General features: G+C 43.3%; 1 protein-coding gene across 5 annotated transcripts in view; it reads right to left on the bottom strand.

The window, feature by feature from the left end:
- Positions 1–27,088, bottom strand: part of ZNF451 (zinc finger protein 451) — an 84,834-nt gene that overhangs the window by 18,269 nt on the left and 39,477 nt on the right. For all 5 annotated transcript variants that reach the window (XR_012883159.1, XM_075861980.1, XM_075861978.1 and 2 more), the window contains exons 9-12: positions 17,664–17,811; positions 14,178–15,814; positions 13,491–13,601; positions 12,742–12,885 (exon numbers count right to left, since the gene is read on the bottom strand). Coding sequence is in view for 4 of the 5 variants with exons in the window: in XM_075861980.1 (XP_075718095.1) it covers positions 12,742–12,885; positions 13,491–13,601; positions 14,178–15,814; positions 17,664–17,811 (2,040 nt within the window). In the remaining variant the exon portion in view is untranslated. The remainder of the gene's footprint in view (positions 1–12,741; positions 12,886–13,490; positions 13,602–14,177; positions 15,815–17,663; positions 17,812–27,088) is intronic.

The following is a 27,088-nucleotide window of genomic DNA, read 5'->3' as shown; positions in this document are numbered from 1 at the left end:
TAAATTAGATTCTAATTTATAACATTTCCCAGTGCTGGTCACTAGATGGCGCAATTCCCAAAATTGCAGCATTGGCATGTGGTAAAGCAACCACATTGCTTTATGCTGCAAAATTTGAGAAACCTCACTCGCTCTAGTGAGCTCACAGAATCCCCCCTCCTTTATCCTGGCTAGTGCCAGGAGAAAGGAGGGGATTGAACGGTCAAACCTCCTACACTGTGTGTCGCCATTTTTTGAGCTAACACACAGTGTAGTAGGTTTACATACAGTAGTAATCACACACTAAAACACGTACATACACAGAAATAACTTACCTGCTCCTGACGCCGCCGCTCCCTCCGGACCGTCCGCTCCGTCTGCTCCCTCCGCTCCAAGTGCTTGCATTAGAACACAAGTCTTGAAGCCGCGACCGGAAGTAGTAATCTTACTGTCCGGCCGCGGCTCCTGGTCCACAAGAAAATGGCGCCGGACGTCGCTCGGCCGAAGACCTTCCATTTGGACTGTGTGGGAGCAGCGCATGCGTACAGCAGTGAATGGAACGGCTCCCGTTCGCATTCTCTATGGGGCTGTATGTGCCGTATTCCATGTCTGTATGTGTCGTTAATCGACACATACAGAGATGAAAAAAAAAATGGCAGCCCCATAGACAAGAAAAAGTGCAAAAATAAAAAAAAGTAAAACACAAACACACAAATAAATAAAACATTTTTTAATAAAACACTAAAAGCAAATTGATATAAAAAAAAAAATTTCCGCGACACTCGTCCTTTAAGGCAGACTGCTATGCGCTTTACTCATCACTTCCTGGACACTAATAATCTATGGCAATTTACTACCATCCATTGCAGCTTCTATAAAGCACATATACCATGCTGTAATGTCTATGCAGACAATGAAGGAAGGAAGTATGTGCCTCCAATATGACCGCCCCATTTTTTTACAAATAAAAAATAAATATATACAACATTTAAAAAAAAAAAAAAAAAACAGAACACACATTATTCTTCTATGGACTTACATCTGGTTAATTAAGTTATACTCAAATACACGAGACATTCTCTTTAATCTATTGTGACTCTCTCTTTAGGACTAGAATTAAAGTAAAGCTGGCCATAGACACGAGACAAAACTAACAGCCAAGTGTACTCTGCGGAAAGTTGGTAATCTTTGTCAGGTTTATTCGTCCCAGGTGACGTCTAATGGCAGTTAACATTTTTAACAGACTTGAGTAGATACTTTTCACCCACTACTTTGTTGTAATTTAATGAGAACCTTTCACCTGCCCATACATGTGCAGCGGAGTGCAGCTTGTAATGGGCAGGGTAAAGTTGGGTGGAGATTGGACTTTGCTAAAGGAGGTCGCGTTGCAGCCATTTTAGTGTCTTTCTCGGACTATGATTCAGAGTCAGTCCCCAGGGGATACAGACCGATCCTGCAGAAAACCAGTTTCCCTGGTGCTTGCCCTAACCGGGGACACTAGTTAAAAGCCTGAAGAGGAGCAGGACCTGTCCCTTTTGAGTCGGGGGTCTCTTAAGTGACCCATCACGGGATCAAGGTGCAGTACCCATGAGGGTGATTCCAGGGGAGAAATTATCTGGGAGTTATAGGCAGAGAGTGTGGAAAGGTCCCATAAAGAATGGGTAAAGGGCAACTCCCAGTTAGGGGGGCCACATTCTGCGAGAGTTCAGTATCCTGGGGAGCCCTGGGTTACAGCTGGAGAATTTTTATGCTACAGTGACTGCAGTTATAATGGGCCACATGGGCCGGTTGGAGGAAGACATGCTGGGAGAGGGTAGACCTGAGAAGCAGGGTCTCTTCTACGAACACTAGGCTAGAAGTGATTATCTCAGTGTCTGCGAGAAGGGTAATAGCCTGCATAGCCGGAGCCAACACTTGTTCCTGCCTAGTGTCAGCCTCCTAGTAGCAAAGGCCTATATCCATAGTACTGTGTCTCTCAATTATATTAAACAAGAAAAAGTAATTTCTGCATTTATTACTAGTAAAATGTTGTCTGATTGTTATCCAAGTCACAATTATTAACAAAATCAAACTAAATTATTAACCCCTTAAGGACACGGCCAATTTCGGCCTTGAGGACAGAACAATTTTTTTATATTTCCCTCTTTGCATCCTGACGCTCATAACTCTTATTTTTTGTACGACGTAGTTGTATGAGACTGTTTTTTGCGGGACGAGTTGTGCTTTATGTAGGTACCGTGTTTCCCCGATAGTAAGACACCCCCGATTGTAAGACGTATCGGGGGTTTCAGGGGGGTCGGCTAATATAAGCCGTACCCCGAAAGTAAGACATATGTCTTACTTTCGGGGAAACACGGGGGTATTGCCGCCTCCTGCCCACTTCCACTCCCACTTAACGCCGAAGGACGGATATATCCGTCCTCCGCAGCTGCTAGTTCGCGCAGGACGACGGATATATCCGTCCTGTGATGGCGCGGGTACTGAGACTGTACCCACGCGATCAGCGGCAGGAGCACGGCTGTTATACACAGCCTGGCTCCTGCTGCAACTGCCGGAATCGAAGCGCGCGCCGATTCCGGCAGTTTAACCCATTAAATGCCGCTGTCAATAGTGACAGCGGCATTTAATGTGTTTGACAGAGGGGGGAGCTCCCTCTGTCACCCGATCGGCGCCCCCGCAAACAAATCGCGGGTCGCCGTCGGGTTTCCATGACAGCCGGGGGTAAAAAAAGACCCCCAGGTCTGCCTTCAGCATCTGCCTGTTAGGCGATGCCGGAGGCATGACCTAATAGGTTGCCTGTCAGTTTTACACTGACAGGCAATAATGCTTCGGTATACTAAGTATACCAAAGCATTATATATGCGATCGGCACATCGCATAGTGAAGTCCCCTGGTGGGACTAAAAAAAAAAAAATGTAAAACAGTTAAATAAAGTTTGTGAAAAAAAAAAAAAATAATAATTTTTTTTCCAATATAAGACATACCCCGAAAGTAAGACATAGTGGGGCTTTTGGGGATAAAAAGAAAGTAAGACACTGTCTTACTTTCGGGGAAACACGGTACCTTTTTTTGGTACAAATACATTATCGTGTAATTTACATATTTCTATTTTAGCATGCCCTAACAGGAAATATGGTCAGACAGCCCTGGGGTCCTTCAATGGACTCTAGGCTCTCTGGCCATACAAGTTATGGGCCTTGATCACATCACAGGGATTTTCTGTGACGCGATCAAAGGGCAGTCCCCCTTCTCCTATTCACTTTCAATGCCACGATCAGCTTTCATCTAGGGATTCAAGGGGTTAACGGCAGAGAGGTTTCTCTTCGCCGTTAGAGCGGGGCTGCGGCTGTGTATTACAGCCATTGCTCTGCTCCTGATCACGCGCGGACACAGCCCAGCTCCTTTCACTGCACAATCACACTGCTGTGGATCATGCTGGAACAATGAGAAGTGTATGAGGCTGATTGGTCAGCCTCAGACACTTCTTTACAACACCCACTTGGTCAAAAGTAAAACCACGCCCAGTTGGTCTTTAAGAAACAAAATCTAAAATTGTGAATAACTTGCTCAAAAATGATCGTTTTTTTAAAATAAAAACCAGTTATCTACATTACAGCGCCGATCAGATTATGTAGGAGATAGGGCACTTCTAATCTGGTCACAGGGCCTCTTTAAATATATCTGCTTGTAAGACAGGCAGTTATAACACACAAAATTGTTGCTAATTAACATCCCCCATATGTCTACTTTAGATTGGCATAATTTTTGAGCATCCTTTTATTTTTCTAGGACGTTATAAGGCTTTTAACTTTAGCAGCAATTTCTCACATTTTCAAGAAAATTTCAAAAGGCTATTTTTACAGGGGTCAGTTCAGTTGTGAAGTGGCTTTGAGGGCCTTATATATTAGAAACCCCAAAAAAGTCACCCCATTTTAAAAACTTCACCCCTCAAAGTATTCAAAACAGCATTTAGAAAATGTCTTAACCCTTTAGACTTTTCACAGGAATTAAAGCAAAGTAGAGGTGAAATTTACAAAATTTCATATTTTTTTGCAGAAATTAATTTTTAATCCAATTTTCTTTATAACACAGAAAGTTTTACCAGAGAAATGCAACTCAATATTTATTGCCCAGATTCTGCAGTTTTAGGAAATATCCCACATGTGGCCGTAGCGTGCTACTGAACTGAAGCACCGGCCTCAGAAGTAAAGGAGCACTAGTGGATTTTGGGGCCTTATTTTTATTACAATATATTTTAGGCACCATGTCAGGTTTGAAGGGCTCTTGCGGTGCCGAAACAGTGGAAATCCCCCAAAAGTGACCCCATTTGGGAAACTACACACCTCAGGGAAATGATCTAGAGGTATAGTGAGCATTTTGACCGCACAGGTTTTTTACAGAAATTATTGGAAGTAGGCCGTGAAATAACTGACAGATCTAATACATTGCACTACGTAGGTAGTGCAGTGTAAAAGAAAAAAAACCATCAGACAGCTGGACTTTCAAGTCCCCTAGTGGGACTTGAGAAAAAGTGTAAAAAAAAAAGTGAAAAAAATAAAAGTTTGAAAACAATAAAAGTTTCAAGTAATAAAATAAAACACAATCCCCTTTTACTCTTATCAAGTCCTTTATTATTGAAAAAAAAATAATAAACCATACGTATTTGGTATCGCCGCGACCGTAACGACCTGAGGTAACAAAATATTATATTTATTGCATGCGGTGAACAGCATAAAAAAAACGAACAAACTATACCAGTTTCTGTTTTTTGGTCACTTTGCCCTATAAATATAGGAATAAAAAGTGATCAAAAAGTCGCACGTATTCCAAAAATGGTACCTATAAAAACTATAGCTCGTCTCGCAAAAAACAAACCCTCATACAGCTGCGTCGACAAAAAAATTAAAAAGTTATGGTTCTCACAACTTGGCGACAGAAAAAATACATTATTTTACAAAAGTAGTTTTATTGTGCAAAAAGTTGAAAAACATAAAAAAGTCCTATAAAATAGGTATCGCCGGAATCGTACTGACCCGCAGAATAAAGTTAACATGTAATTTATAACGCATGGTGAACGCTGTATAAAAAAAAACCTAAATAAAACTATGCCAGAATTGCGGTTTTTTGTTTACCTGGCCTCCCAAAAAATAGGATAAAAGGTGATCAAAAAGTCGCATGTACCCCAAAATGGTACCAATAATAACTACAGCTTGTCCCGCAAAAAAAAGCCCTCATACCGCTACGTCTGAAAAAATAAAATTAGTTATGGCTCCAATAAGTCAGGAAATAAAAAATATGCAGTTGTGCCCGAGGGGAACATTTCTTCTGTTTAAAGAGGCGATTTATCAAGGACCTAAAATTAGGGAACCAGGAAAGGGAGGGCCAAAACATATCGGCTGGAAGCGAGGGTGCCCGTATTATACCAGGACAACACTTTCCCAGCAAAATTCCCAAACTGCAAAGTTGCGGAGTGTGGACCAAAAGGGGCATAAGAAAGGACGCCATATATCAGTGCGACACCGGCCTGTGCAGAAAGGGCATTTAGGAAACTACACCCCTTGAGGAATTCATCTAGGGGTGTAGTGAGCATTTTGACCCCACAGATGTTTCATAGAATTTATTAGAATTGGGCAGTGAAAATAAAAACAATTCTTTTTCTTCAATAAGACGTAGCTTTAGCACAAAATTTTTCATTTTCTCAACAAATAAAGAAAAAAAAGTACCCAACATTTGTAAAGCAATTTCTCCCGAGTACGGCAATACCCCATATGTGGTCATAAACTGCTGTTTGGGCACACGGCAGGGCTCAGAAGGGAAGGAGCGCCATTTGGAGTGCAGATTTTGCTGGATTGGTTTCTGGGCGCCTGTGGGACCAAAACAGTGGAAACCCCCCAGAAGTGACCCCATTTTGGAAACTACACCCCTCAATGAATTTACCTAGTGGTGTAGTGAGCATGTTAACCCCGCAGGTGTTTTGTAGAAATTAGTGTGCACTCGATGTTGCAGAGTGAAAATGGGATTATTTCCACAGATATGCCAATATGTGGTGCTCACCTTGTGCCACCATACCAAGACAGCCCTCTAATTATTATGCAGTGTTTCCCGGTTTTAGAAACACCCTACATGTGACCCTAATCTTTTGCCTGGACATTCGACCAGGCTCAGGAGTGAGAGAGTACCATGTGAAATTGAAGCCTAATTTGGCGATTTACAAAGTATTGGTTCACAATTGTAGAGGCTCTGATGTGAAATAATAAAAAGAAGCCCCTGAGAAGTGACCCCATTTGGAAACTACACCCCTCAAGGCATTTGTTAAGGGGTGTAGTGAGCATTTCACCCCACAGGTCTTTTCCATAAATGAATGCGCTGCGGATGGTGCAAATTAAAAATTTATATTTTTTCCCTAAATATGCCATTTCAGTGGCAAATAGGTCATGCCCAGCTTATGACGCCGGAGACACACACCCCAAAAATTGTTAAAAGGGTTCTCCCGGGTATGACGATGCCATATATGTGGAAGGAAACTGCTGTTTGGGCACGCTGTAGGGTTCAGATGGGAGGGAGCGCCATTTGGCGAGCGGATTTTGCTTGGTAGTAGATTTGTTTGAGTATTGCTGGTGTTTCCGTTTATAATGTGGGGGTACATGTAAGCTAGGAGAGTACATCAGGGGCATAGTCAGTTGGTATAATAATGGGGTAAAAAAAAAACAAACAATAAAATGATCCATAGATGTGTGTTACGCTGTGAGGCAATCCTTTCTGCACAGGCCGGTGTTGCACTGATATATGGCGTCCTTTCTTATGCCCCTTTTGGTCCACACTCCGCACCTTTGCAGTTTGGGGAATTTTGCTGGGAAAGTGTTGTCCTGGTATAATACGTGCACCGTCGCTTCCAGCCGATATGTTTGGGCCCTCCCTTTCCTGGTTCCCTAATTTTAGGTCCTTGATAAATCGCCTCTTCAAAACAGAAGAAATGTTCCCCTCGGGCACAACTGCATATTTTTTATTTCCGGACTTATTGGAGCCATAACTAATTTTATTTTTTCAGATGTAGTGGTATGAGGGCTTTTTTTTCTGGGACAAGCTGTAGTTATTATTGGTACCATTTTGGGGTACATGCGACTTTTTGATCACCTTTTATCCTATTTTTTGGGAGGCCAGGTAAACAAAAAAACGCAATTCTGGCATAGTTTTATTTAGTTTTTTTTTTTATACAGCGTTCACCATGCGTTATAAATTACATGTTAACTTTATACTGCGGGTCCGTACGATTCCGGCGATACATATTTTATAGCACTTTTTTATGTTTTTCAACTTTTTGCACAATAAAACTACTTTTGTAAAATAATGTATTTTTTCTGTCGCCAAGTTGTGAGAACCATAACTTTGTCGACTCAGCTGTATGAGGGTTTGTTTTTTGCGGGACGAGCTATAGTTTTTATAGGTACCATTTTTGGAATACGTGCGACTTTTTGATCACTTTTTATTCCTATATTTATAGGGCAAAGTGACAAAAAAACTGAAACTGGTATAGTTTATTCGTTTTTTTTTTATGCTGTTCACCGCGTGCAATAAATATAATATTTTGATACCTCAGGTCGTGGCGATACCAAATACGTATGGTTTATTATTTTTTTTCAATAATAAAGGACTTGATAAGAGTAAAAGGGGATTGTGTTTTATTTTATTACTTGAAACTTTTATTGTTTTCAAACTTTTTTTCACTTTTTTTTACACTTTTTCTCAAGTCCCACTAGGGGACTTGAAGGTCCAGCTGTCTGATGTTTTTTTTTCTATTACACTGCACTACCTATGTAGTGCAATGTATTAGATCTGTCAGTTATTCACTGACAGCAAGCCGATTAGGCTTTGCCTCCCGGCGGGGCCTAGTCGGCTTCCGTAATGGCAGAGCAGGTGGCCATTGTGTCTCCTGTTGCCATAGCAGCAGTCGCCAGTCCCAATTGCCTGTCAGGGCTGGCGATCTGCTAGTAACCGCTACGATGCAGTAATCGCTTTCGATTGCTGCATCGAAGGGGTTAATGGCAGGGATCGGAGCTAGCTCCGGTTCCTGCCGTTACAGGTGGATGTCAGCTGTAACATACAGCTGACTTCCACCGCTGATGACGCCGGATAAGTTCCTGAGCCATCTTGCCGGCGGCTACTGAAGCCGATCAGGCTCCGCCACCGGGCGGATCTTGACCGGTTTCCATGCTAGGCAGACCAGGAGGTCACTATTAGGCCTCCGGTTGCCATTGCAGCCACCGGAACCACGGCAATTTCATTGCTGGGGTTCCGATCAGCTGCAAACACCTTAAGTGCAGCACTCACGTTTGAGAGCTGCGCGTAAGGGGTTAATGGCGGGGGATCGAAGCTAATTTCGTTCCCCGCCGTTACAGCCGGATGTCAGCTATAAGATACAGCTCAGATCCGGTGATGATGGCACAGGCTCAGCTTCTGAGCTGGTGCCAAACATTTGGTGTATGGGTCAGCAATTTGCGGGAATTCAATGCTTTCCATGGGGTACCCATACGGCAAATGTCGGGAAGTGGTTAAATGGAACTGCAGTCCCAGATACAGCCGCTACTGATGTGTACGGCACTGTGCCTGTAAACTGTTAAAAGCCTGCGGCATTCTTAACCTATCAATCAGCTGATCCGTGGGGATGTCAGGATTTGCACCCCCACTGATCTGATATTGATAACCTATCCTAGGCTATTAATATAAAATGCCAGGGGAACCCCTTTAACACACAAACAATTGTAAATGTTAATGTCTCTTATTGAGCACATGGAGTAGTGCATTGAGAAAACGTAGATGAACCCTTAAACTTAACCTGTAGACCCCCTTTAGCAGCAATCACATCCACCAAACATTTCCTGTAGCTGCAAATAAGACTTACAGAATGTTGAGAAGGAATTTTGTACCATTCCTTCCTGCAAATGTATTTCAGTTCATCAATATTTCTGGGATGACTTGCGTGCACAGCCCTCTTCGGGTCATGTCACAGAATCTTGATAGGGATAAGGTCAGGACTTCAACGTTGCCACTCCAAAACACAAATCCTTTTTTTTTTTTTCAACCATTCTTTAGTTGATTAACTAGTGTGCTCTGGGTCATTGCCTTGTTGCACCACCCAACATCTCTTCAGCTTGAGGTCAGGGAATGCTGCCCTGTAAAATGTTTGATACCCCTTTTAATTCATGGTTTCCTCACTGATCGCGGATAGTATAAAAATTGAAAAACAAATAGGAATTGAAAAACAAAATCGTAAAAAAAAAAAAAAAGACAGCCTTTGCAGAACCAGCAGAGGTGTTGGCCTCCTACAGACACTAAGGGAACTATTACATGGCCCGACACGAGACATGTAAACGAGCACCGATAAACGAGACAGCTCGAGTATGAGCACCACACGATGAAATATTATTAATGGTTGTCTGTGGAATGTTATGCCACGCTGAATGCACTTGGGCAGGCAAATCACCAAGATTGGCTTCTGGCAGCTCCCTTTTTAATTGCCAACCAATGACATTCCAGATGTGCTCGATGGGAGACAAGTCCGGAGACGCTGTAGACCATGAAAGCACGTTTAGGCCACGCAGGCTGCTCACAGTAGCACGTCCTGTTGAAAAACGGCTTGGGGGGACGCGTTGGAGAAATGGCCATACCACTGGTTCCACGAACAAATCAATATAAAGCCGAGCTGTTCGTGTACCTGAAGTGAAGACTAGACTGATCTTGTTACCGTACATTAAGCCACTCCACACCATAAACCCGGGAGTAGGACCGGTGTGACGTTGCCTTGTGAAAGCCTCTTTATGGCGTTGCCTACACACCAATCTCCGGCTATCATTGTGTCCGAGACAAAAGCAGGACTCATCACTGAAGAGGATAAATCTCCATTCCAGCCTCCATTGCAGTCTTGATGTGTACCATGATAGCCTCTGAAAGTGGTGGCGTGTGGTCAATGAAACACCTGTAGCTGGACGTCTGGCTCGAAGCCAAATGTCCTACAAACGCCTTCTGATGGTTGTGTGGACACTGGTTGCCACCCAAGGCTTGGGATGTGTCGTGGATTTTCACTTGCAGTACAGAATGGATCACTCCGCACCATTCTTCCAATCACAGGATCCGTCTGTTAACAGGTTCGCCTCCGTGCACCGCTTGCAGTCATTCATATTCTCCCAACGTCTGGAACACGAAACGTTGAACAGTGCCGACATCTTTGCCTAGGCCTGTAGCCATCTACCGGAGTGATAATTGCGTTCAATGTGGTTTTTATGCCCCTTCGACATTCCAGATTGGAGCCAGGTGCTTGAAAATGTGATAATTTGCAAATATTTGCGACACCTGTTACTTTCTCAATTTGAACGGCTTGCCCTTCTTGGTGTTGCAATTTCAATGTAGGAGTGTAACTTTTAAAAAAAATTCTCGACGTAGCTGTTTGAGACTTTGTTTTTTGGTATATTTCCGTTATCTTTTAATCTACATATGTATATAATATACATGTATATACATTTGGCAAAAATGCAGGGAAAAACAGCATACACCGATCATAAATTACACTATGAATTTGTTGTGCAGGTTTTTATGGTCGCGATGATACCACATATGTGTATATGATTTTATTTATTCGGATTTTCACTTATGTTTTTTCCTCCCTACTTTCCAAAAGCCTTAACTTTTTTATTTTTCCATCAATATTGTCGTATGAGGGCTTTTTTTTTGCGGGGCGAGCCGTAGTTTCTATTGATACTGTTTTGGGGTACATGAGACGTTTTGATCTTCATTTTTTGCGGGAGATAAAGTGACCTCAAAACAGCAATTGACGTTTTTATTTATTTTTTTACAGCGTTCACCGTGCGGACTAAATAACGGTATATTGTAATAGTTAAGACGTTTACGGATGCGTTTATACCCGTTATGTTAATTATTTATTTTGCAATGTGCTTGAGGGCAAAATGGGAAAAGGGGGGGTATTTGAACTTTTAATTTTTATTTTTTTTCCTATTAAAAAACAACAACTTTATTTTAAACTTTTTTTCTGGTCACCTTGGGGGACTTGAACCAGCGATCGCTGGATCGCTTGCACGATATACTGCAATACTAATGTATTGCAGTGTATCGGGATACTGAGTCTCCTATGAAGCCCTGCCTCAAAAATGGCAGACCCGGTGCCTACATCAGGCCCCCAGGCCTCCACGCCAACCAATGGCATCCTCGATCATCGCACCACGGGGGAGGGGGGGGGGGGGTCCCGTTGGAACGTTACAGGTGGTCGCGCCGCTTTTTTTAACTTTAATGTACTGAAATATATTAGCCTGTGTACTGATAGTACACGTGCTGTTAGGGCATACATAAGTTTGTCCTAACATCAGTAAATATGGTGAGACAGCCCTGGGGTCCTACAGTGTACCCTGGGCTATCTGTCCATATAAGGTATGTCCATCGATCCAGTCACAGGGATTCCTCGTGGCACGAACAAAGGGAGCTCCCCCTTCTCATTTTCCATTTGAATGCCGCGGTCAGCTATGATCGCGGCATTTATGGGGATAACAGCGGTGATCAGGTTTCTCTGATCTCCGCCGTTAGAGCAGGGCTGTGTAATACAGCCATTGCCCCGCTCCTGGTCACCATTAGCGTGATGTGGCCAGCGCTGCACGGAGGACAGAGAACATGGGGGCAATTTGCAGTGCACTCGCCATGTTCTGTCTTCAGGGCTAGCGCCGCCGTTCATTAGTGAAGCGCCAGCCCTCGTCACATCATGCCAGTCTCTAAATTCATATATTATAATACCAAGCTGTGCAGCCGCACAGATTAGTATCGAAATACATAAATTCACAGTATTGAGCTGTTTGATGGTGCACAGCGTCGAAATCGTATCGATATTTCGATGCATCGTGTAACTCCAATCATCACTAGTGTGCCTCCTGCCTTTACGTGGTAGGTGGCAAGTGGTATCTCTAAATGGGTGCAAAGCACCTGTGTACAGAAATAGTTTTACACAATTTTTGAACATTATATGACTTGTACATAGCATTTTTAAGTAGTTTTACCCTCTGCAGGTGGTGTCTTGAACGCATAGTTTTCTCAGAACTAGTGGGCAGAGCCTAAGAGCTATCATGTCTTCTATACACAGAACACACGGTGCAGAGTAAATCCTGGTCCACTCTGTCTTTAGCAAACCCTTACAAAGGGAAGCAACATGGAGGAGTTCATACAGCAGTACTGAGCAGTGCAGCTGATAAATCCAGCACTGGGGTGAAATAATTCACTTACCAGTAGCCTATCTCTACTCTCTGCTCCTTCTCCCCCATAGACTCCTACAGGCAGCAGCATCTGTGTGTGTTTCCGTCTCAGCTCCCCATCCATAGACTTCTATAGATAGCACGGCTGTCTCTCCTCTCTCACTGTTCCCTTCTCTCCTCTCAAGAGTTCTATGAGCAGGGAATGAAGGGACACACCCCCCCCCCCCAATTCCTGCAGTCCGTCCCCTCTACTCTATAACTAGAGACGGATTTCGCGGTGGACAGCAGATGACAGGAAGAAAGACACTGAAAAGTATTAAATTACAAAAGGTGATCTATAGTATGTATACTATTAGATTAGTATAAGTTGCTTGAAAAGTTAGTGTCTATTTAAACCTGCCATTAAAAATGGGCTTTTGCGGTCTCCTTACTTTTAGTTGCTGACTAGGTTTGTCCAGGCTGGGGTATTTTGTACAGATTTAAATAGAAAATTTGTCTTTTATATAAAAAAGTTTACCTTGAAATCCCCAGACAAAAGTTCCCTGGTTCAATTGTCCCGGGAGATGAGTAAAAATCTGTGCCCAGTTGTCCAAGTCAACAAAAACTACATGGGTCATAGTTTGAAGAAATTCCAAATCAGGTAATTCACCTTCCTCTACACCTAGATGAGGACAGAACATTTATAGTTTAACTAATAGGTAAGATAATGTGTATAAACAGACAGGTTAAAAAAAAAAGAACCTGCCGGTCCATGTCTTTATTGAAAGCAGACTGCATGGCAGAACACATAGACCTTACACAATACTTTATAGTACATTCAAGTGTAGCTAAATGTTCGACAAACTTCTGACATGTCATAGTGACATGTCAGAAGTTTGTATTGGTGGGGGTCCAAGCACGGAGACCCCCACCAATGGCTAGAACGAAGCACTCGTGTGAGCGCTCAGCTGCTTAGTTTCTGTTGGCCTTTTTCCGGAAATAAATGTATCGGAGTACGGGCTCATAGACTTTCTATGGAGTCCATACACAGATACATTTATTTCTGGAAAAAACAGAACAAACATGAAGTGCCTGAGCAGTCACACGAGTGCTTCAGCGGCTTCGTTCTAGCGATTGGTGGGGGTCTCCGTGCTCGGACCCCCACCAATCAAAACTTCTGACATGTCACTATGACATGTCAGAAGTTTGTCGAACGTTTAGCTACGCTTTAACTTTTACAATTTCAACACATCTGGTGTGATTAAAAAACAAACACACACACACTACCTGTATCCATAGGTTGTATGTCTACTTCATTATTTTCACTTTTGCCATTAGTTATAGTTGGAACAGGTTCAGACATCACTTGGAACATTCTTAAAGAAGTTTTATCAATGGCTTAAAAAAAAAAAAAAGAAGACCTTGAGGTTACAGGAAAAAAAAACATTAAATACGTTTTTTAATTAGACATTTACGGCATATCGATAGGACCTTTTGTATTAAATGGTTATCTCAAAAAACCTGCATGCTCACACAGGGGAGGCTATCAGTCCCACTAAACACAAGTCAAGAGAGCAAAAGTTTAAAAGTATTTTCCAGCCCCATAAAAAATTTTTTTTTAATAATGTGAAAATCAACTGGATGGGAGTTTACAAAAACAGTTGTACTTACCTTTTAAATGCCCTATGTTTAGCTTCCCCTGGTCATTGTTTGCACCTCTACTGTGATAACGTGCCACCTCAACTTATGTTAGAAGATGCTTGAACAAATGGAGTGCGAGCAGCAGGGGATGTAAAAGGTAAGTAAAGCTTTTTTTGTTCATTTAAAACATACAGTTCATTTGGTTTTTATATGGCTGGAAATCTTTAATTAAAATAAATGACGCATTTTCCCACAAAACTATATATAAATCTGCTCACCTGCAGATTTCAAAACAGAATATTTTTAGAGTACATGAAAAAAAAATGTAAATACCTGTATCTGTGCACATAATGTCCATAGGCTCCATTTCATCTTTCACAAAGGGTGAACATGGTGCATTTTCAGAAAACTCTAGAGACCTGCCAAGAGCTTCATAACGTAACTTTTTTTTTTGGACATTCTCCATTATTGGTTTCTTAGATACACAAGCACCAGTGGCTGTGAACGTGAACACTTCGTTCTTGGGTGCAGAAGGCTTACTATTTATTTGGGGTTTCTCAAGGAAACAGTGCTTTGTGTGATAATGGCGTTGCGCACTGTCGGCACTAGTAAAGAACTTGGAGCAAATGCTGCACTTCACAACAAAATTTGTGCTGCTGGATTCTCTGCTTTTCATACAAATATGGCTACTTAGGCCTTCAAGCGTTTGGTCAGTTGCCGAGCATAAGCAGCAGCTAAACCAGAGTTTTCCTTTCTGAAGCAGTTTAGCTAAGCATAGCCTAGAGTCCTCCTTTCTCTTTGATTTGTCAGTATAGTTTGCTAGACAGCCACATGTCAGGTGGTTCTCTGTTCCTCCGGAGCTAGTAGAAGAACCTTCAGAACTTTTAGAAGGGGACTGGACCAGATTTGGAACAAACCCATAATCTAATCCATGAAAGCTCTCATAGTGGGCAAGAAAATCACATTCTTCATCAAAGCGGAGATCTTCACAGAGGCCACAGAAATACTTAATCTTTATGTCTCCATCATGTTGACCTTGACAGTGTCGGAGTAAAGTTTCTAGCTTATGAAACTTCTTTTGACAGGTGTCACAGACGTATTTGTGGAACTGATGTATGGTTAGAGACTTGCAGTGCTGTTGAACGGTCTCTTCAGAATCAAACATTTCTTCGCATATATGACACTGCCACATGTCTTTAGCAGACTGCTGCGGCACTGCCGGGATTTCTGCTTCCACGAGCACATGAGGCGTCTTTGCGTCAGTAGATGTGGATGGTTGTTCTATCACATCCTCTTCATAATAAAAGGAATGACCTCCATGGCAGTCTGAAACATGTGCCATGACATTTTCAATCCTTACCAGTTCTTTATGGCATATTTGGCACCAGAAGCGGAAGTTACTCAGATGTGCCCCGCCATGGAATCTGCTCATATGCAAGTGAATAATGCCCAAATCTTCAGCAAGCTTGCCACACACCATGCATTTGTGAAAAATCCTGTTCGCGGTCATGATGTGCTTTTCAGCGGCTTTCTCAGATGGAAATTGTTGAACACATTCACAGAACCAGGCCTTCATCAGGACATCCTGCTCTTTCTTCACATGCCAATCGCTAATCGTTGCCATTTTGCTTTCTTTTTTGCACTTTCCCAAAATATTACTAGAAAAATCAGTGTCATGCAAAGTCCTTTTAAGCGTGCAAGGTTTGAGTCGAGCATTTGCTGCAGACAGGCAGATGTCAGATGGTGTTTTAGCTCCTTCATTGATGTAACAGAAGGCCAAGATAGATTCCTCTATGGATTCGATACGCTTTACGTTATGATTAGTTCGTTGAATATGTTTTGCAATGTGAGGGTCAGTAGTTAAAGCTTGTTTACAATATGGACAATAGGTTTTCAGTCGGAACATTGTAGCAACATCTGCTATGCTTTTTTCAGAAATGGAAACGGGTCCAGCATTTCGACACCGGGTTCTGAATGAAAAACACACTTTAGCATAGATTGCCAATAAAAACGTAAAGACATAATAATATTGAGGTACATTAAGGTCGTGTTCTTACATGCCAGAATTTTTTTTGCCGATTCCTTGCAAATTTGCATTGCAAAGGGTGAAAACCGCAACATAATACGCATGCTGTAAATTTGAAAACCGACATATTCTTTTGCCCGATTGGTGTGAACCATTTTAATGTGGAATACAACATAGTGTGCACCGGATTGCCCAGCACACCACATGCCTTTGAGGGAACTTGCCACTGAACAATGATAATTGTACCTGGTGTTGGGCTGGTATAAGCGGGGGACCTAAATAAGCCTGGCATAAATGCATTAATAAATCCCCCCACTATACCTTAAGCCATTGTGGGACATTTCTCAAGAATAGTGCAAGCGGAAAGTGGAGTTGTTGCTCATTGCAACCAATTAAAACCTCACTCATTTTCCTTAAAAAAATAGAACAACTACCTAACTGGTTTCGGTTAGGCAATTGTTTTTCCACTCTTCTCCCTTGCACTAAGTTTTGATAAATCTCCCCTGTTGTGTTTTATTGAACTACAAGGACGAATGTAAGAACATAGCAGGTCCAAAACTTACCAGGACACTGCACCTATCCCGGACTGATCTCATATTCCATTATGGCCCTTTCCCTAGTTAGACCCAAAACTAGATAGGGGAAAACGGAAGAGACAAAAAACTAGATAGGGGAAAACGGAATTCTCAATGTTTCATCACAAGGACATTACACCTGTGAGAAGCAAATACTATACTACCGGTTTGTGGTGCCAGTAGTATTCGTAAGAATCCTTACGGTAGACTTTTATTCTAAGGGCCATTGGTAGTCTACCTCCCTTGCTTGCTCAATGAAACAAAATATTCCTACCAAATTAGTCCATACTTGCCTTTATGTTCCTGTAAATACTTCTAAATCTTCCCAAGAGTAGGGAGTATGGGAACCACTACATTTTTAAGTAAAGCTCAATCATCCACTAAGCGATGAACATGGCTGTTCATGCTTGTTTTAACCACATAGTGCAAGTAATGCAGCCCTGCTTGAAAATTAGGTCACTGTCCGTTTAAATCCTTCCTTTGCCTCGACCCATCATAAAAGCTGCAGTTCAAAGCTTTAGAGCTGTTCAGCATGATCTTACACAGTGCTGGTGGTGGGAAGCATTAGGCCAGTCCAGTTAAAGAATATGAATATCTTTGAAGACTGTTTTAGTAAAAAGAAAAAAACGTTTATTAGAATGTTTTGTGCAACATTGTAATTTGTTTTGATTAAAAATTCTTTTTTACTTCTTCAGGTACACCTGCTATGTATCCTGGATACATAGAAGCGGTGTCACGCGTTAAAACCCGTATCCACCAGGTCAGTGGGACGGGCGGCTTTGGTGACAGCGGATCCTGCGTGTCCCTAAGGCCATCTTAGGTGTGATCGATAACCGGAGGATCCTGTGTCAGACAAGCAAGGACCTGCTGTCAACGAAGTCGTCAGTACCGCTGACCTGGATACAGGTTTTAACGCATGATCCAGCTACCGCTGACCTAACAGATTCAGGTTTCAATGCAGGATACAGCTTCTATATATCCAGGATACATGGCAGCCGTGTTTGAAAAAGTAAAAATCATTTTTAAATAAAAACAAATTACAACGTTGCACAAAACATTCTAATACACGGTTTTAGTATCCTTAAACGACATTTTGCCACTGCTGCTACTTTGGTACTACATGCCATTGCTTTTACATTACAAGCATTAGGCAAAAGTTCTACTAGTATACTTAATAATGTTCTATAAAAGCATCAAATAAACAGAACAGGCACACACCTAAAATGAGCAGTAAGTTCTGTATAAGAATGGAGCTCAAGACGACAAGATGTACAAAATATTTGGAAAAGAATGTCTTTACAGAGGCCAATCAAAACATTTTTTGCATATGCCGGCATAGGAATAGGACACGGGATGCCCTTCTCATCTGTAACAGAAACACAAAAAAAGAACAGAATATAAGCAAACAGCATGTATATATCTATACACACACACACACACACACACGCACACACACGCACACACAGAGAGAGAGAGAGAGGATAGCAGCACTCAAAAAGGATTCAAAGCGTAGTAATGGGTGAACAGCAGGTAATCCTGATCCAAGGATTATAAAATATTTATGAAGAAATCCTGCAGCACTCCAATAGCAAGGGTTAAACGTGGTTTATTCAGTCAAATAATGATGTGCTGCAACATTTCTGTCCCACCTTGGGACCTTTCTCAAGAATACGGATACAATATACCAAGTGATATATAAAGCATGTGTGTCATTTGCATAATTAACAATCCTATTTTTATATTATATATACATACACACACACACACACACATATATATATATATATATATACACACACACACAAACAAATACAGTAGTAAAATAACTTGATTAGTGTTAATGATAAATACCACAGGACAACACACCAATCGGAAAAGGAATATGATCATCCCATAAATCAATGAGGGGGAGGAACATCCATGTGTTGTTTAACTACATAGTGTCTATCAAACGCCATTGCGCATGCCCGAGTATCAGTGCCGGAAGTTTACCGTCACTTCGTAACCTAGTAACTATTATCGGACATTGCGCATGCACAACATTCCGACGGGACATCGCTATATTTAGTCAAATGGAAGACACTAAGGGCCACATCATACGATCATCATAGGCGATTCAATAAATACTGTATTTGTTAACCCACCTATTTTAATGATGATGATCCACACGTCGACTCTGGGTCCCTAATCCACACTTTTGTGGATTATGGTATCCCAAGCCCAGGTCCATGGGTAACTCTGTTTCACTTACATGTACATGGGTTATTCCACATATACCTATTAATGGTGTATCGGATCCGAAAGAGGAGCTAGATTACCCAGCGGCATTTTCCGCCTCAAAAACCCCATTGTAATCAATATTGGACGAGTTTTATGTCAAAAACGCTTGCCGTTTTTTCCCTTGCCTGTTGAAGAAAGTGGATAAAAAGCCACGTCAAAAACGCAACAAAATCGCGTCAAAAACCACCTGTGGTGCAAAACCACTTAAAACAAAAAACGGAGCTGATTTTTCCAGGCAGAATTTTCTGCCTGCAAAAAACTCAGTGTGAACATACCCTAACAGGCAAAATATTTACATAAATTTCCCCAAACGGTCAAATCCACTGACATATTTGGGAAATCAATATAAAATAAATAGTATCTTTAAAGAGACATTATATATAGGGCTCTCCGATGGTGATAAGTGGTCCTGAAATCACACTGTTTTCTATAAGGAAAACAGAAAAAGAGTCATTCAAATTACATCAGCGAAAAATGTATAGATCTACAAATCATGTATCACCAATGAAACCTACTGAAGAGAACATCGCAAGGATAAGAACAGGCATTCAGATGAAGGACTATTCAAGTGTAAGTCTTGCTACATTCAATTCCACATTTAGGCCCTTTGGTTTTAATGAATCTAATAGAAAGATCCTCTGGAGTTCACATTTAGGCTGGGTTCACACGACCACATTAACGTCCGTAATGGACGGACGTATTTCGGCCGGAAGTCCCGGACCGAACTCAGTGCAGGGAGCCGGGCTCCTAGCATCATAGTTATGTACGACGCTAGAAGTCCCTGCCTCGCTGCAGGACAACTGTCCCGTACTGTAATCATGTTTTCAGTACGGGACAGTAGTTCCACGGAGAGGCAGGGACTCCTAGCATCGTACATAACTATGATGCTAGGAGCCCGGCTCCCTGCACGGAGTTCGGTCCGGGACTTCCGGCCGAAATACGTCCGTCCATTACGGACGTTAATGTGCTCGTGTGAACCCAGCCTTATGGAGCAATGTATGCCGATCTCCTCCCTTTCGGGAGATAGGAATATGGTCTAATATCATAAATGTTAGATATGTTTCTAGATGTCCTAAATCCGTAAAATGTTTTGCCACTGATAGAACGTCTATGATTGTTCAAGCGAGTTTTGAAAATCGCAGGTAGTTTCACCTACGTATAAAAGCGAACATGGGCACTACACCACATAAATCACCCAGTCCGAGTCGCATGTAAAGTATGGTCTAATTTTATACTCCCTATGTGGACGGGTATGTTCACGCTTAACAAAAAAACGGCTGAAAACACGGAGCGGTTTTCAAGGGAAAACAGCTCCTGATTTTCAGCCGTTTTTTTTTTAAACATCTCGCTTTTTTGCGGCGTTTTTACAGCAGTTTTTGGAGTGTTTTTTTTTTATTAAGTCAGTCAAAAACGGCTCCAAAAACCTTCTCAAGTAGTGACATGCACTTCTTTTTACGGGGCGTCTTTTTACACGCCTTTATTTGAAAATGAGGAGCAAAATAACGCCCCGTCGGAACAGAAGACCGTATTTCTCATTGAAATCAATGGGCAGATGTTTGTAGGCATTCTGCTTCCAATTGTTCAGCCGTTTTTCGGGGTGTTTACGGCCCGAAAAACACCTGAAAATAGCCTGTGTGAACATACCCTAAAGGGGATGTTTAAAAACATTGCCCCCCTAGTCTGTCTGCAGGAGTCCGGCTCTGTGTCGGTCGCTGCTGCTGGAGGCTGGTGTTGCTGATTACTGACAGCGGGACTGTGGATCGGCTGGGAGGCAGAGCTGTGCAGCGGTGTGTGGTGGCTGTCCCATTGCAGGCAGGAGGATACATCTGGGGAGCGCTTCACAGGTATTTCACTGGACTGAGCTAGCTGTGCAGGCTCACTACTCACCCTGCATTGGGCCTGGTACTGGGTTCCCGGGATACCTCGCACCCTTAGCTTGTGGACTTGCTCCGTTTGGTGTATCGGACACCCTGCCAGTTCCTACATATCCTACATCCCTCCATTTGCATCATGGGAGGCAGTAAGGCTGGAAAGAAGGGGAAAACGAGGTCCACGCAGGGCAGTTATATTCCCCCATCAGATGTGAATCCCTAGATGAGATGGAGGATGGAGCCTCTGGCTCGGCCCTGGCCTAAATCAAGGCTAATGCAGTAAAGAGGCTGGAGCAATTTGCTAGGCCTGAACACCCCCCTGCTTCTCCAGACCCATCTTTATCCCTGTTTGAGGGCTCGCTGAGTCCTCCAAGACCAATTTCACTACAGGACCTGCCTGTTTCTTCCTCTCATGTGGATACGAAATTTGCTGAGTTAATGTCTGCAATTACCTCCTGTCAATCCTTGTTGGTTACTAAGGTTGATGAACTTCGTCAGGACTTTGTTATCCTGAGGCATGTGCAAAAAGTGCGGGAACGTACTGCAGAGGCAGAGCGCAGGATATCGGAGGTGGAGGATATTCTACACCCTATTCCAGCTCAGATCGCTGATTTGAGGAGACAGGTGGAGATCTCGGTCGAACGGGCTGATGATTTTGAGAACAGATCACGCCGGAACAACATCCGCATAGTCGGGCTGCCAGAAAAGTCAGAGGGTACAGATGCTGTTTCTTTCCTGGAAAAGTGGCTGAAGGAAACCTTTGATGACACTGTTTTCAGCATTCTTCACAATTGAACGGGCTCATCGGGTCCCTGCTAGGCCCGGGCCGCCAGGAGGCCCCCCTCGGCCTATGCTGGCGCGACTGCTGCATTTCAGGGATATAGATGCTATTCTTCAGGCGGCAAGACGTAAAGGCTCTATCTTACATGGCTCTCAGCGGATCTCCATTTATCCTGATTTTTCGGTCGCGATCAGGAAGCAGCGGGTGCGTTTTACAGAGGTCAGGAAGAAGCTCCAAGAAAAGGGGTACAAGTATGCGATGTTATACCCTGCTAAACTGCGGGTGGTTGATGGGCCGACTGCAAGATTTTTCCTTTCCCCCAATGAAGCCTTGGACTGGGTGGCTGCCGCTCCCCGAGCCCCAGGAGTGAACTCCCCCCCCCCCCTGAATGCTGCGATCCCCTGATGTTTAATTTGTTGAATTTTCTCTCTCTCTCTTGTTGAAAAGTATTTACTGCACTGATTTGGTTGCTGATTACCTGCTGTACTTACACTGTTACTTAGGAGAGATGATGTGATATGACTGATATACTGCTTAACCATTTTGTCACTTGTCTTTCACTGTTTAATTTTTATTTCTTTTGCTCCTTTTCCCCTCTTAGTGGGGTCAGGTCTCAGGGCTGTGCTGCTGTTGTAGCTGTTAGCTTAGTCAGGGACCACTGTTCTCAGTTGTAGTTCAGTTAGTGGGTACAGGTCTGCACTAGAAGTCGGGTGCTTGACAGGGACGGTTGGGGTTTGTTTTACTGTATTTCAATGTACGGTTATGTGTTATATGTGGTGTGTCATGAGTGTGTGTGTGTGTGAATGTGTATGTATTCTTCTCCTCTCCATTCCCATCATATACTAGCTATGGGTCTCCTGCTGTTTTCTGCTCTTCAGGCGTACCATGGCTGTAATTAAGGTCTTGAGCTGGAACGTCCGTGGGCTTAACTCAAAATTTAAACGGTCTCTTGTGTTCAACTTCCTGAAAAAACACTCGCCTCATGTTATATGCTTACAAGAGACGCATTTAACTGGACAAAAAATTCTGGCCCTTAAACGGGCCTGGATAGCTAGAGGATATCATTCCTCATATTCTAGGGGGGGTGTCTGTTCTGATAGCCAAGAGTGTGCGCCTGGAGGTGTTGAAGGTAGCATGTGACCATTTTGGGCGCTATGTCATTATACACTGTTCATCACCCGGGTCCTGTTTTACCTTAGTAAATGTGTATGTTCCCCCGCCCCTTAATCCCACACTATTGGACTTGATAGCCCAGAAACTCTCAGAGTTCCCTGCTGGCCCAGTGTTGTGTATGGGTGACTTCAATGCAGTCCCTGACATATCTATGGATCGTACTGGGGGTCCGGATCAGTCCTCTGTTCACCTCAACTCCTGGTCCTCAATGCTTCATCTGACAGGTGTGGCGCTGGAAATACCCGCTAGAAAAAAAAATGCTCCTATTACTCCTCTGCCCATAAAACCTTTTCTAGAATTGACCTCGCTCTGGTGTTACAGGACCTTTTGCCCGCAGTAACGGCTACAGATATCACTCCACAAGGCATCTCAGATCACTCAGCTCTCATTTTGTCATTTACGGTTGGTCCCCCAGCTGACTCCAAAATATGGAGACTGCATCCGGCCTGGCTGTCCTCTCCTGAGGTTCGATCAGAGGTGGCGGCCTCTCATGACTCATATTGGGATCATAATTCCTCATTTCCAGACCCTTTGTTAGTGTGGGATGCATATAAAGCCACTCTTAGGGGTGCGTTTATGGCAGGGGTTGCAAGGTGTAGAGCAGTGTCCAGAGAGAAGGAGAAGTCGCTGATAGAAGAGAGTCAGAGAGCTGAGAGAGACTATATTGCAAATCCTTGTCCAGGTACGAAGAGTCGGTGGGCTGGGGTTAAGAGGGAACTAAACCATATACAGGTCGAACAAACTAAAAAGCAGGTGCTGCATACAGAGGCAAGGGTGTTTGAGTTTGGTGACAAAAATGGCAAGCTTCTTGCGTACTTGGCTAGGTCGGAACGCCCGTTTGCCTCTGTTCCATCTATTCTTTCTTCAGAGGGTACTCTCTGTACTGCCCCTAAAGATTTGAATAAAGTGTTTGGTGATTTTTATGCTGAGTTATATAGCTCCAGATGTAGTGGGCCTCCGGAGGATATAGAACGCTTTTTAGATGACCTTCCCCTATGGCGCTTGACTGATGCACAGGCAAAGGAACTAGACAGCCCGCTTACAGAGGACGATATCACTGATGCGATTCAGTTGTTGCCATCTGGTAAGACCCCCGGACTTGATGGCCTGGGGGCTGATTGGTATAAGGATAGCTGTGAGGTTGTGGTGCCCAGGTTTAAGGAAGTCTTTTCTGCTGCTCTGGAGATGGGGGTTCTGCCGGCATCTATGAGAGAGGCCCTAATTGTGGTGCTGTTGAAGCCTGTGAAGGATCCGACTCTTCCAGATTCCTATCGGCCCATATCGCTGATTAACTCAGATGCAAAGATACTTGCCAAGATATTAGCTACCAGATTAAATAAAGTTATATTATCCCTCATTCATCCTGACCAAACAGGCTTTATGCCTGGGAAGGGTACGGATATTAACGTACACAGGTTGTTTCTTAATATTGATGCTGCACAATACGATACATCCCCTGGGTTTGTTCTCTCTCTAGATACATATAAAGCCTTTGATTCGGTTGAATCGAGGTATCTCTGGATACTGCTTTCCAGTCTAAATTTTGGTCCCAGATTTCTTGCTCTGGTCCGTCTGTTATATGAGCAGCCTGTTGCTAGGGTGAGAACAAATCTTGATATCTCTAAGCCCTTCTCTCTAGGTCGAGGTACGCGCCAGGGTTGTCCACTCTCCCCTTTGTTGTTCGCTCTTGCGATTGAGCCTCTGGCGCTGGCAGTTAGGCGTTCCTCTTCCATTATTGGTATCCCTCGAGGTTCACTAGTTGAGAAAATATCCCTGTATGCAGATGATACTTTGGTGTATCTGACGGATGATGGTCCTTCGTTGTCTTCACTCTTGCAGCTGATTGACACTTTTGGGGCGTTCTCGGGGTTGTCGGTTAATTGGTCTAAGTCGGTTACGTTTCCTCTATGTGCAGAGTATCGCTCCCGGCAGGAGCTCCCTGTCCCGTTGCAGGTCGTGTCTCAATTTACGTATCTTGGGGTGCGGATCTCCCTTAATTTGTTACGCTTTCGTGAACTTAATCTTTGTCCCTTAGTGGCCTCTACTGAAAAGCAGCTAAACTCTTGGAGGAACCTCCCCCTCTCATTATATGGTAGGATAAACCTTTTTAAAATGATATATCTGCCTAAATTTCTTTACCTCCTACATATTTGTCCGGTTATTTTGCCCAAACAATTTTTTTGCCACTTGGATGGGATTCTACGTGGGTTTTACTGGCAAGGCGGCACGTCCCGGTTTAGTCTCAGCCTTCTGCAGGCCCCAAGGAGTGTGGGGGGGATGGCGGCGCCCAACCTTTACTTATATTATTTGGCTTCGCAGCTGGTACTGGCTCACTGGTGGATTGACATCGACTTAAGTAATGCGGCCACGGCGCTGGCTGGAGCACTCATGACTTCCTATGAGTCTTACCAACCTCTTATATAGGTTTAAAACTTCGTGTCGGGAGCCCTTACCGTTAAAAACTATTGTGAATGCCTGGAAGAAGGCACAACTCTTACTAAAAGATACTACGAATTCTTCTGTTTCCCCTAGGACTCCGTTATGGAACAATCCATGGCTGCCTCACCTGGTGTCCCTGCCGGGAGCGATGATGTGGGCTGGGGTGGGGGTTCGATTTTTAGGCCAAATATACTCTGTGGACAGTGGGTTTGTCTCCTTTTCTGAACTAGAGGAGAGGTTTGGGATCTCGAGGAAGGTTTTTTATCATTATCTCCAGTTGAGACATGCCTGCTCGGCTCAGTTTGGATCTGTGACGCCAGCTTTGGGGTTTTCCGGATTGGAGGACCTGCTCGGCACCCCAGACCTTCCTAAGACCCTTACTCAGACGTATGCCCTGTTGCTGTCCTCTGTAAAACGCCCCTTTGATAGGGCGTACCTGGGGTGGAAGAGAGATATCCCTGATTTGTTGGAGGAGGAGTGGAGGGAGGTGGAGCTTTCCTTCTTGGATTCCGTAGTTAGTGCTCGAGACTTTTTAATACAATCGCGGTTTCTACACAGAATTTTCTATACTCCAGTTAGACTTAAGAGAATTGGGGCCTCTGGGTCAGACAGCTGTTTTAGGTGTCAGTCGGATGTTGGCACGTACCTCCACTGTGTCTGGTCCTGCCCTAGGATTTCACTATTCTGGTCAAGGGTTGTAGAGTTTCTGCATGATAACTTTGAGTTTCCCCGGGTTCTCTCCCCTCAGGTGTGCCTTTTGGGCATTATGAATGAGTTAGTACAAGGCTATTATGACAAAATCTTTTTCCGATTTGTTTTGTTCTGTGCGCGGAAGGTTATAATTATGGAATGGAAGGCCACGGTGTGTCCAAGTATAGAACATTGGTTGCAATTGATAAATAAGTATATACCATTATATCAGAAGTTATACATTAGCAGAGGGTGTCCTGACAAATTCAGGAAGATATGGGCCAGATGGATGGAGATTTCTGACACTGCTGTCTGATAGACAGGTGTGAGTGAAGTGTGACTGGTTGTCTGTTTTGTATGTCTTGGCAATAACGACGGTCAAATGTAGATCCTGCTTTCTTCGCAATACACTTATATGCACCTGTGATCCGTTAAGTTTTCATGCTGGCTTTTGCATTGTAACTGTATTTTTATCTATGATGATTGTGATTGCCTACTAGTGTGGTTGGTCAGTATGCTATGTATGTTTTTGCGCGTAATCGTTGCGCTTCTGTACATTTGTATTTTGAGAAAAAAATAATAAAGAAAACCTTTTAAAAAAAAAAAAAAAAACAACATTGCCCCTACACGTAAGGGGACAATTAACGCTTTTCTCTGTTTAAGGATTTATAATTCTTGCTATATTTGTATGTATAAATTTTGAGGATTGTTAACTATGCAAATGATACACATGCTTTATATATCACTTGTTATATTGTATCACTATTCTTAAGAAAGTTTCCAAGGTGGGACAGAAGCGTTGCATCATTCCGATATTTGACTGGATAAACCACGTTTAACCTTTAGTATTGGATAATATATACATACATATATTAACGGCATAGTCCTGGTGCCGTTAATCTGTTCCATGGCTTAAGATATGGTTCGTTAGAGTGCAGTGTTCACCGCGTGTGTGCATATATATATATATATATATATATATATATATATACACACACACACACACACACACACACACACACACATATACATACATATACATATAATACTCAGGTGCATAGCTAGGGGGGCGGGCGCGGCATGTGCCCTGGACGCAACTACAGTATAGGGAAGAGGGGCGCCGCAGAGCAGCCGTATCCAGACAGTGATAGCTGCCGATAGGCGCCCTGTATGCCAGGCAGCCGCAGCGCTTAGCTAGCTGATCGCTGCACAGACCCCCCCCCCTCAGGCCCGGTGGCAACTGCCACATTCAATTGTATCAGCCTCCTCAGGACGCAGATACAATTGAATACTATGGCAGAGCAGCTCCCTGCTCCGCCATCAATAGGCTGCAAGCCATATTAGGCATGCAGCCTATAAGACGCTGGCTTGATGATATCACTGGATCATGCCAGCCTACGTAGTGGTCT

The sequence above is a fragment of the Rhinoderma darwinii genome, chromosome 4 (genome assembly GCF_050947455.1).
Source record: "Rhinoderma darwinii isolate aRhiDar2 chromosome 4, aRhiDar2.hap1, whole genome shotgun sequence".
NCBI classification, from domain to species: Eukaryota; Metazoa; Chordata; class Amphibia; order Anura; family Rhinodermatidae; genus Rhinoderma; species Rhinoderma darwinii.
This window is presented reverse-complemented; position numbering and strand designations above follow the sequence as displayed.